Here is a 12,189-nt window from a genome sequence, read left to right as displayed (position 1 = left end):
GGATTGTACTACACATGGCAGACTGTGGGTTCAGTTTTGTGTGACCCATGGCTGCATGTTGAAACAAGAGGAAAGGAGGTAGAGGAATCCGCACAGGCTAATTTGTGTACTGCTGCATTCCTGTAAGCTGGGTAGGACACACTGGAAAAGGGAGCCATACTTCCCCAGCCCACTTCAAAGGGCGCTCTTTAATTCAGAGGTCACAGGGAAGGGGCCTGGGCAGATCTCAGAAAAGAGATAAGCCTGATAAGAGACTCATGAAGAGTAGGCCTGAGGCCCTTGGCTAACCATGTGATAACCATAGCACGGCGGCTGACATCCAGATGTGAACTCTAGTCACTCCCATGGCTTTGAAGTCACTCCTGCTGTGCCAGACTGCTTTCAAGAGGAAGAGAGGGCAGAGGACTGGGCACTTCAAAAGGAAGTAAACCCCAACATAAACTTCAAAGACTCAGACTCTAAATCACAATTGGTGACTGGAATTGACTGTAAGGGAAGCTTGAGACCCCAAACATTGTCAGCTGTCAAGCAACCAGTTGGGCTATGTGGGAGGGGAAACTGTGCAAGGCTTCTGCGTGTGACCAGGTTCGGGGCCAAGGCCTGGCAGTCTCCCTACTGGGTGAGGGGGCATCATCCAGCACAAATCTAAGAGCACCTGCACAGGAAACTGAAGCCCCAGTGCCTGCAGGCTTGCCAAGACTAGTGTACCATGTTAGGAATGGGAGAGTGTTGGGGGGAGCGATGTCCAGTGGAGAAACTTGTCGAGTGGACTCCCTTTATGAGGTGTGAGGCGGTGGCTGCTGCACTGCTCAGGTCATGCTTTGAACAAGAAAATTCAGCCACCCCCGATATGCCAGAAGAGGGCCACTGTCACGTGAGACGATGATATCGCTGTGCGAACTGGCTGAAACCCATGTGCAGTCAGGGATTGGCGACCCCATATGCCAGGAAGGGCCGACATAGACAGATTGGCGTGCGGAGTGGGCCTTGTACGATGAAGAGTTGGCAGCCCCATATCCCAGAAGGGGCTGCTGTGCAGGCATCTACTGTGCCAATTGTGCCAAAGCCTGTGTGCAGTAGAGATACAGTTACCCCATATGCCAGAGGGGGTCACTCGGACAAGCAAGAAGTGTGACCTGACCAAGATCCTCACTGGTGGAGGGGGGCCACCACGGGATCCCCTACTCATCTACACCTTGATGAGGGATCAGCATCAGGACCTTTTCTCTACTTTCCCCCAAGTGGGACGGATCAAAGACTTACCCTGCCACAAGGAGCTGCGAGGAACCTTTGAGCACTTCAGTTGCAAGACCAAATGTAAGGAACTCGGTGTTGTCAAGTGCAAGCCATCTGAGCTGCGTGCAGTGAAGGCACCGGAACCAGCTACTGCCGCTCCAAAACCCACGGATGGGGTGCGCTCAAGAACTCCAGTCACTCCAATCCAGCAAGTGCAGGTAAGACTGATTTTGGGCCCGTTGGCCCTGGGGAATTTGCTTGCTAGATAGCGCTTCATCGCTGGAACACTTTTGACTTTAATACTGAGTTGGAGTGGACTCCTGAGACTTGGACTACTAGTAGCACATTCCCTAGATGTTGGCTATATTGAATGGTGAATAACCACTATCACTAGAGCAAGGGGGAAGTGGGACACAGGTAATTGCCTATGAAACGCAGGAGAACCAACCTCAAAGAGGCTGTGTAGTTTGTGAATGTTGCATTTCCCTTTGTGTTGATAGCTTAAAAATACTTCTAATTTTCTACATGAAAGTGAGTATTTGGCTAAACAATGAGTTATTGCTTCTGCTGCATGTATTTTGAGCTGTGAGCTTATGTTCACTCCCCTAAATCCACATCTGCCAGGAGGAAGCCTTGGACTGCTCAGACCACGCTATTCATAAAGTCAATTGCTGTAGGGGTACTTGACCCAGTTGCTTGGGATCCAAAGTAGACCAGGCCTTGGGACATCGGGAGTAAAAGGCCTCCACCTTGGTTGGGCCCAGTAGCTGCTGCTAGCGTTGTGCCCTCTGAACGGGATTGTGACAAGGAGAAACTAGGAGAATCAATTTTAGTACTAGAGATGTCCTTCACATATAACATGGGCTTCAATTGGAATTCCATAGAGCATATTATCAAGCCCATTATCGCCGTTTTAGCGGCAGTTATCTGCCGCTAAAGCGGCGATAATTTTATCGCCTGTCTTGATAATATGCCCCTAGGTTCTCTGCATATAATGATAAAATAAAGCTTCTCCAAATTTCCTCAGGAATATGAGATGGATAAGATTTCACTTTAGAGCCACAAGAATCAGAAATGATTGCTCAAACTTTTCTAGCATTTTTCTTAAAAGCCGCTCTCTCAAGTCGGCCAACCTATGGTCAAAGTTCTGTTTTATAAGACCAACCTTCAAACGCCTCCTTCTTCTCTTCAGTAGGGAGATACAACTGTCTTTTTCCTTCGAAAAAGAAACAAACTGCATTCAAATCAACCTGTTAATTTCCCTATTCATGGAAAGCAATGAGTGACATAACAGTTTACAAGAAGATTTGGGGTATATTGCACGGTCATCCTTTACAATCTGTTTCATAAATTGGGAGAAGGAATTAGGGATGTCCATATTCCAAAGGTCTAAATGATAGAGGACTTCTCACAAGTAGCCCTTTTAAATTGGAGTATTTAGTCAGCGGCCACTGAGTCCTACCCCAATTCTTATCACATTTGGTGCTGGTTCCATCGAATTCCCATGACCCTACAGGGTGCAGGCTAAATTCTAAGGAAAGAGTAAGTAGTCTGCGGTCACTGAGTGGGGAATGTACCTCTTTCAAATCAGTTAAACGTAGTGTAGGAAGCAATAATGTAATCAATGATAGAGGTTTCCTGTGGTGATTTATGAGTAAATCGAGCTGGGGAATCCTGCATGAATCTATCTTTTAAAATCACGTAATCATTCTTTCTTAAATGGCCAAGGAGTGAAAGCTTTCTTTTACCAGTTCTCAAGTTCGGTGAAAAAAGTAATGGCGGATAATTAAATACAGCTTCTTTCTCTGCGTCTGAGAGTAAATTAATGGAATAATTAGCTACTTTGCAATTTAAGTCTCCAACCAACAGAACTTGTTTTCACCCCCATTAATTGTTTCCAATTTTCTATAAGAAGGAGATAATATCCAAAAGCATGTTATTATAGCTATTATCTGGAGGAATAAATGTATTCACCACTAGTAATTGAATGATCACACCTCCATCTACAATTGGAACAATCTTTATAGCCTGAAAGAAATTAGAAGGGTCATTAAAAATATTATATTCCCACTTTAAATCATTATTCAACAGAATGGCTATCCCTCTCTTTGCATGTTCCTTCTTAGAAGGGTGAGTGTTACAACTTAAGACAAAATAGTTGTTACGTGAAAAATCCGAAGAGAACTAGGTTTACTGAAAGTAGATCATATCTGCTTTTAAGCTGTTTAAGAATTCAATTTTCTCTGGAATATTCATTAGGCCAGCTGCAATTCCAGGAAGCTACTTTAATGTTCTTGCTAATGACATGACTTTGATTCTTGACCTGATACACGGGCACCATTGAGTGTACCAGCTAGCCAGTTATGTTTCATGTACCCGTCCTCTACTGGGGCGGGGGGGGGATTCTGGGGATACTAGACCCAAGATGCCTCCATTCATCACAGAGACATGCATGCATTTTAAATCATAAGCAGTTAACTTATTTAGAGGCATGAAATAATACTCAGAATTTGCAGATTTCGAGGTAACATGGTGCAAATTAGAGATTATATTTTCCCAAGGATGAGTATTAAATCACTACCTCTACATTGGAGAAACTCACTATTTTGAACTGAACCCTTGTTTTCAGCACTGCATGTGAGTGCAATAAGTACACACAAGTAATGCCATACTTTGTATCATCTTCAGATTTTCAATCTCTGCAAATCAGGATAATAAAAAGGAATGGTTCATAGTTAAGTCAGATTCAGATAAGGCTCCAAAATCTAACCTAAAAGTGTTTGCAGAAACATAAGAGGGTGGGATATTCTCAGTCATATGACGTTCATGGTTATCTTTGGTGCAACACAAAAGGATCAGCCCTGGGGGTCAGATCCAAAGGCACCTCTTCTATTGAAACTATTTCAACTGTGGGTGATTCAGCCTGCCTACTAACCAGAGGATTTATTATGGAACAGTAATCCATCTTTACAGCTGAGCCCCCTTAGTACCAGAGTTGCTTGTGCTACAATGGGAATTCCTCGGAATTTCCCCTGAGGTCTTTGTAGCAGTGGCCCAAAATCTCCTGAGTCTTGAAAACAACATTTTCATCAGTTTTTCTTAGAGATTCTCCTTCGCAGACTGTTTTTTTGCTTTGGTTTTTCCTTAAGATAGAGCAAGATCTGGCAAGATCAGCCAAGCTTGTTGTGGTCTGATAATAGGGAAGGCCTCAAACCCAGGACAAGAGCACTTCACCGATGATTTAGGAGCTACAGTGCTGGGAGAGCGAGAGCCAAAAAGATTTTTTAATGAATGTATGGAACTTTCCATGTTCTGTGGCTTCTTACTGAGCACCACCACTGGAATAACTTGGAGTTTACCAGCTTGTGTACCCCAGTCAAGAGCTTGGGGAACGGCATGATCATATACCTGCTTCTTAGGCGCCTCAGCAAGTGGTCCATGATCCAAGAGTCCCAGGTTTACTTAAGTCACATTTGTAGATGTTTGAAGAACCTCATTGGATAGCACCCCTTCATCTTTTGATCCCATCAGCACTTTCAGGATTACCAGTAAGATCTCTTGAATGTGATCCAAATCATTCACTGACTTTTCTAGGATGATAACATGGACAGCAGGATTTTTTTCATGCACTTGAGAGAGTCAGAGATGTGTACATATTGACCAGGGAGTTTGCAGGATAAGTTCCCAAGCATTTCAAAGTTGGTTGTCGAAGACGTCAATGGTACTACTGATGATTGAGCTGATGGAGTACTACTGAAGAGCTTTTAACTGGTAGCCTATGTAGGGCCAGATGAGGTCTTAGGGAAGCCGCATGTCATTGGTGTATGGCTTCTCAAGTTGATGTCCACATCTGGTAGGGTAAAATCCTTAATATGAGGATTACGGGACTCCTCACTTCCCGGGTTTGTTGTTCCTGAGGCAAGTGAGTGCTGAGCAAAGGATGGAGCTGGAGATAAAATTGACCCCGCAGCTATAGGAGTAGTAAGGCCCCCATATTAGGGGAGGGGTCATTATGTTTAGCCTCATATGGGACATTCTATTTTTGAAAGAAGGAGAAGATCGAGTTAAACCTTTCATCAAATTTAAATGTGCCTCCTTGTTTGTAAATGCGATGAGAGCCTGTCTTTTTACAGGCTCTCATAAGAATCAATAGCCGTAGCATAGCCTCTGGGCCGTCAATCTGAATACACGGAAAAGGGTGACAGATTTTGTTATCTAGGGCTGTTTTCAGATGAGAGCCAGGGGTGGGGGAGTACAAAGCGGGGAGCAGGCCACATCACAGACCTAGCTAGGCTGGTTTTGCACTTCGCCGATTTACCCTCGGAACAGAGCACTAAAAAACCCTTCCTGCACCCCAGAAAACCAGTGCTGATCAAATATTTATATGTTAAATATTAAAGGTTTATAAGATGCTAATACCCTTCAAGCCAAATACATACCTCCTTTCCCTTCTCTCATTTCTCACCCTGCTGACCTCACTCCAAGTGTTGGATGGTTGGTGCTGCATTAATCCCAGGCCACACACTGAACTCAAACTTGATTTTGTCCTTTTTTAGCCTTGAGGTAATTTGAACTGCAGTAGTAGAAGGAAGAGGAGAACCGGAGAAAGGATGCCAGAGTCAGGCCTGGCGTAAGCACAAAAACGACAATATGAATGAAGGTGCTAAAGCCGCCCAACTGGCGGCGTCGGTGCAGGCACACCAAAGGCCTAGGTGATCTAACACCTCGAAACCCAGGCCAGTCCAGTACAAGGGGCAAACAGCGGCAATGTCCACGAGCACCTGCAGAATTCACCTGATGCCGGGGGGAGCCACGGCAGGAGGCCAGGCACCATCGAGTGGCGGACGCGGCAATCGCAGCAGCTGCGAAAAGGAGCACTGCAGGAAGTGTAGGGTTTTCTTGAAGTGGCTAACACAGGAGCAATGACTGCGAAGCTGCAAAACCATGAAGCACATATACAGCTTCAGTTTCGGCATTGGCTTCTGCTCAGAAGGGCAAGGCCGGAAGCAGTAGCAAAACACTTGTGGCAAAGGTCTGTAACTGTAACTGTCGACCTGTGAAATGAAAGAGTAGTCCGTATTCTACAATTGTCTGAATGTCCTGCGCCTAAAGCAGCTGTTTAGAGGTCTTTAAGAGGTATTTGAATATTTGTATTATACAGGTGAAATTCATGACATTTGAGAATTTCTCATCCAAAGAAATCTCAGACTTTGCTGATGTGAAACTCCATTCATTTTATTTTCAGTAGGTGATTGGTCATGCCAAGAATGTCCCGTGGGAGACTGGTGCGAGCAGAAAATATCTTGTGGGAAGCATTTCTTCGTCTGCCAATCGAATTGTCGGACGAAGTTTGCCCTCACGTACAATTTTCACACAAGATACCACGAAATTCATTTAGCAAACTTTCACTGTATTCACAAAATGCATTTTTGGGGGTAATTCATACACTGTTAAGACTTATTCCTTTACACGCATTTTGGTGGTGAAACACTTTTCCCTCCGTTTTTTTTAAAATCCTTATACTTACAAGATGTACATGATAACGCCAATTGCCCAGCAATCCACGGGTCGCCCATATCGCTGACGCCCAACCACCTCTGGAGCTGCAATGGGAACAATATGAATGAAGGAGAGCTGTATAAATCATAAAGCACCAGTCTTAATCAAATTCCTTTGTTAGAACATGAGAAAACATTAGCAGAGTGCTAAAACCACACCAACATAAAACATGCCGTGCTAGTGCATGCTGTTTCAGGGCTGACAGTATTTTACTCTCATTATTAGGATATGAAATGTTGTATACACATTTTGGATGTTGTGAACCTTTTAAAAGGAGGGCTTGTGGCTAGCATATGAAAGCATACTTCTAATTACGTGAAAATATACATTTGATAAACACATTTTTATTAGGTTTTAACAGCCATGAGGTGGCCAACTGTGTAAGTGCCACAGATATAGTACATAGTATAACAGATTCATATTGCGACCATGAAAAGGACAAATGTATAAATGATGATTGGACTCCCAAATATGGAAAATTAAGTACATTGGTTCATAAATTCAGCCACTTCCCCCACACTCGATCACGCTTTCGGGGGCAGCCCCTTGCATCAAACACCACTTGTTCCTGTTGGACACACCAATCACCACTGTCAAAGGGTAGGGGAGAAGGGACTTAGTCCGTTTGCCGCAACATCATGCTTTGCAACACGGAGTGCTGTACCTAGAAAGGCCCTTTCAGCCCTAGTGCCACCTGTGCCCTCAAAAACCTCGAGAAGGATCAGAAGGAGGGAGAGGGGTACTGCCCACCCTAGAACCTCAGCAAGCTCTTTAGTCAATGCAGTCCAGTATAGTTGTATTCTCGCACATGACCATACCATATGAAAGAAGTCTGCTAGAGTGGTTGCGCACCGTGGGCAGGCGGTATCGGAGCAAAGGCCTGCCTTGTATAGGCTCGTGGGGGGAGATAGGTTGCATAGAGATAATACATTTGTATTAGTCAAAGTTTAGTGGACATAGTGAGCTCACGGGGTCATCTGGGCATCACACCCATCCTCCTCCTCCAAGGGACCCACCCAGCCCTGTCATTGGGTCGTGAGGTGGCTAAGTGAACCAGGAGCATTTATAATGAGTTTTCAGTAGATTTTGGAAACTCCACCATGACTAAGGCTGCCCATTAGGAGTTTGGCCTCTAGAGCGTTAAATTCCGGGAGGGGCTATGCGTTCTGGACATGGCTATGAAGGGCATGTCTGATTTGAAGATACCTGTAGAATTGGGTATGGGAGAGGGTGTATAACTTTTGAAGGTTTGAGAAGGAACATATGTGTGTCCCTGAGCATATATCGCCTAATTGTGAAATCCCAATAGCGTCCCATGCTTTAAAGCCAATGAGAATCACCACCTCCTTCAGCCAGGTGCCGAGCCATAGGGTAGTTTTTTGTGTAAGTTAACTGTCCCTTTCCACATGACACAGTGCCTCCCGCCAGGCTAGAAAAACCACCCTGTGTAACCAAAGGCATATGGAAGGGAACCGGGGAGCCATACAGCAGTGCCTAAAGAGCAGAGAGACCTAACAGGGAAAGTTCAAACTGATAAGCAGGGTCTGACCTCCTCCATTAAACCAGACGTGGATAATGAGAAGGTGGAAGGTGAGATAATAGAGGTAAAGGTTGGACATGCCTAGGCCACCATCAAAATGGCCTCGTTGGCAGTGGGCAAGTGCCAACTGTGGCAGTGACCCCTTACATAGAAAGGTCCGCACATCTCCCTCCAGTCGCCGAAACCATGGCTTAGGGACCTGAAGATGTAGGTTCTGAAAAATGTAGAGGATACGGGGCAGTACCATCATCTTGTACAGTGCTATATGGCCCATTTGGTTAAGGGGTAGGTTTTGCCATTTCGTGAGGTCTGCCTTCACATTTTTGATCAGCGGCTGCAAGTTGAGGTCCCAGGTGAGTTTTGGATGCAACGTCACCCACACCTCCAGGTACTTAAAGCTCCGCCTGCGAAGGGGAATGGATGACTGCCAGTCAAAGCAGTCCCTTGAGACTGCCAGGGGGACCAGCACAGATTTGGAGAGGTTCATCTTCAGGCCCAGGCCTTCTCAAAAGCCTCAAGCAACTGGAAGCATCAAGGGTCACTCCTTGGTGGGTCTACCAAGTAGAGGAGAAGATAGTTAGTGTATAGGGCGATGTTGTCTTTGTGGTTGACATCCCGCCCCCACCCCCTGTATCGTGAATCCCTACGGATAAGTTGGGCCAGGGGTTCCATTGATAGGGCAAAAAGGAGAGGAGATAGGGGCAACCCTGCCTTATTCCATGGTTTATGGGGAAGGAGTCCGATAGAACTCCATTCACACGCACAAGGGCCCAGGGGTGGGAATGTAGGACACCAACCATGTTTCGGAAATGCAGACGCAGGCTGTCAGGTCGGCACCTTTTGGAGGTAACCCCAGTCCACCGTGTTGCGCCCCTTTTTAAAATCAATGAGAAGTAAGGCTAGGTCTTGTGATAAGGAGTGATGGTGAGCTAGTGCCACATGACGGCGTCTAATGCAGTGTTGTGTGCCTCTCTGCGGCATTGGTCGAGATGCACCAGACTTGGCAGCACTCGTTTTAATCTATTAGCCAGTACCATGGCAAAAACCTTGATTACGCAGTCAAGCGGCGAGATGGGACCGTAGTGTGTACAAGATGTGGACGGGGGTTGCATCCTGGGAACCACAACTATTGTGGTAGAGTCTAGGTCTGCTGGGAAGGAGTCAAAGTGACATGCTTCTTCACATAGTTCTAGAAGCTGGGGAGCAGTAGGTCACAGTATACCACAACATTTTCCAAGGGGAACCCATTTGGGCGCAGAATTTTCCCAGGGGTCAGGCCCGACAGCGCTTCCTGAATCTCCTCCACTGCAAGGGGTTTGTCCAGCAGTTGGGAGTCCTCCTTGGAGAGGGCCGGGAGGATGGCTAAGTTCAGGAAGAGACTATGTGCTGTTGGATCCCTGTCTGCCAGTACAGAGTAGAGTTCCTCATAGTAGTGGGCAAAAATCTGGGTGATTTTGGGTATGGAGTGTTGCATACAGCCTGTCTTGTCCATGACCTCGGGGACTATCCTGTTTACTTACTAATGAGACTCAAGCCAGTAGAGCAACTTTCCATTTTCATCACCCTAGCCCTACAGGTTGGCCGTCTTTGTGTGCCAAACGAGTTTAGCAGTTTCTAGAGAGTGTTGGCATATGTCTTCCCGGACGAGGCGTTGCTCCAGGCTCAAGCCCCGTCCTCCAGCTTGGCGATGAGGGAGAATCGCTCCCGCTTCCGGGTCCTAACTAAGTGTTAAGCAAATCCACGCAGGGTGGCTATTCCGGCGGACCAGAGTGTGCTCACTCGGGCTACAGTTCCTTTGTTGTTAAGAAAGTTTTATATAGCGCATAGATGCCCAAGGGCTTCCCAGCCCTTAGGAGCAGGGGATAGCGGTGAACATTGAATCATCCCAGGAACAACCATGTCCTTATTTTTTTCCTAAAGCTATGCTCCTCCGTGAGAAGAAAGACCCAGACCAGAATCACCAGTCTGCCCCGGACCCTCAGTTTCCCAGCAAACACCTCATTCCGAATTGGTGATCGCGGGCACAGCTGGCCAAATGGCTGAACAGCAGGACCAGGTCCCGAGAGGGAGGCCATCAGTGCGCATGCGGCTAAGACCTCTTTCGAGCAGTGAGGAAAAAGAGGATGAGGAGGGACCCTCAACATCTGGAGACAAGGGGATTGCGCTCACCCGGACTGACAAGGAACACAAATCTGGTTTTTCAGCACGGGTGGAGGCTGTGGACATTGAAGTAGGGGGGAGAGAACCCGACACCTCTGGCCATGGGGTGGTGGAGAGCTACTCTTCCCCAGACTATTCACCTGTGGGTTCAGTTGAGGTGTCCTCGGGGCAGGCCAATACACAACCTGGGATTGCCATCAGCCCCTCCCTACCTCCAAAGGCCCCCATTCCATCGGGGACTCCAGCTGCATCCCCTACAACCAGTCCCCCTCATCGTAGCTGCCTGCTCAACCACAACATTGGCTCCAGACATGAGGCACCACATCCCTCCACTCCCACCCAGGCCCCTCCCTGTGTTGTTCCATTTAGTTTTAGTCTACAGCTTGTCCTCCAACTCGCTACCTTTTCCATGCAGGGAGCCACTAGGTTGTGTTTCGAGTTGGGGCCCTCTGCCACTGTGACTTCCAATTGGGTGTAGTCAGCATAAGATACGATTGACAGTCCAAATTCCTGGACAATCTCGGCCAGAGGGTGCATACATAGATTGAACATAGTAGGACTGAGGGTGGAGCCCTGTATCACTCGCATGTAACCTCTAGGGTGTCAGAGTAGTGTCCGCATTCTCTGGTCTGTCCTTCAGAAATGACCCTATCCATCTTAGAGCGCTGTCTTTTATACCTGTTTTCTCTACCCTAAGAATGAGTGTTTTGTGATCCACTGTATCAGAGGCGGCACTTAGGGCAAGCAACAGGATGGCAGCAGTACCTCCTTAGTCGAGGATTTCCTTAAGTTCCTCTGTGACAAGTAGTAAGGCAGATTTGGTGCTATGTATTGGTCTGAAACCCATTTGGGTCTGGTGAAGCACCTCGTTCTCCTCTAGGAACTGGGACAGTATATGGTTGACATGTTTTTCTGCGATATTTCCTAGGATGGGTAGGAGTGAAATGGGACGGGCATTTCCTAGGTCTGTTGGGTCTAGCTGCTGCTTTTTTAGTAATGGCCGGACTATGGCGTGTTTCCAGGCTTTCGGGACTTTCTCTTGCGTAAGAGATAGTGTGAGTAACTCTGTGGCAGTAGTAAGAATATTATCTACCCCCTGTATCAAAATATGTGGGTGTATCGGGTCTTTAGGGGAACCTGATTTAATGCCTTATAGAATCTTAATTGTCGTGTCTTTATTTACCGCTGGGAATTGCGTTAATGTGGGTCTCGCCATGTGGCCTGTGGAAACCTTTGTATTTTGAGGGCCTGAGTTATCTCTTCTCCCAAGAATGGAGTTGTAAATATTTTCAACTTTGTTTTTAAAAAAGACTGCAAGTTCATTGCATCTCTTCTTAGATGAAGAATGCAGAGAGGCATCAGGTTCTATTGACTCGAGGAATTTAACCACCTTGACAAGTTCTCTGGAAGAGTGGGTGGCCGAGTTTATTTTTTCTTGGAAATATCTGGCTTGGGGTATTTTAATTTTATTGTGATAGTATCTAATCGCTTTCTTATATTGTTCCTTGATAGTGGTATCGTATGATTTCCATCAGGTCCTTTCAATTTTTTTACATGCTCTTTTCAGGGATGCAAGATGGCTATTAAACCAGGTTGTTTTTCTTTGTGTCCAGTTCGTCCCTGTTCTCTCTTTCTTACTGCAGTGTTCTGTTGTGTCAATGAGCCATTTGTCCCAGAGCGAATCTGCTTTCTCT

At 46.3% G+C, this 12,189-nt stretch overlaps 1 protein-coding gene across 1 annotated transcript in view; it reads right to left on the bottom strand.

The window, feature by feature from the left end:
- CAMKV (CaM kinase like vesicle associated) overlaps positions 1–12,189 on the bottom strand; it is a 296,840-nt gene that overhangs the window by 64,221 nt on the left and 220,430 nt on the right. Inside the window, exon 6 of the mRNA XM_078662250.1 lies at positions 6,764–6,839. Within this exon, the coding sequence (XP_078518376.1) occupies positions 6,764–6,839 (76 nt within the window). The remainder of the gene's footprint in view (positions 1–6,763; positions 6,840–12,189) is intronic.

Source organism: Lissotriton helveticus, chromosome 9 (genome assembly GCF_964261635.1).
Source record: "Lissotriton helveticus chromosome 9, aLisHel1.1, whole genome shotgun sequence".
Taxonomy (NCBI): Eukaryota; Metazoa; Chordata; class Amphibia; order Caudata; family Salamandridae; genus Lissotriton; species Lissotriton helveticus.
Note: the sequence above shows the minus strand (reverse complement) of the source record. Positions and strands in the feature narration are given on the sequence as shown.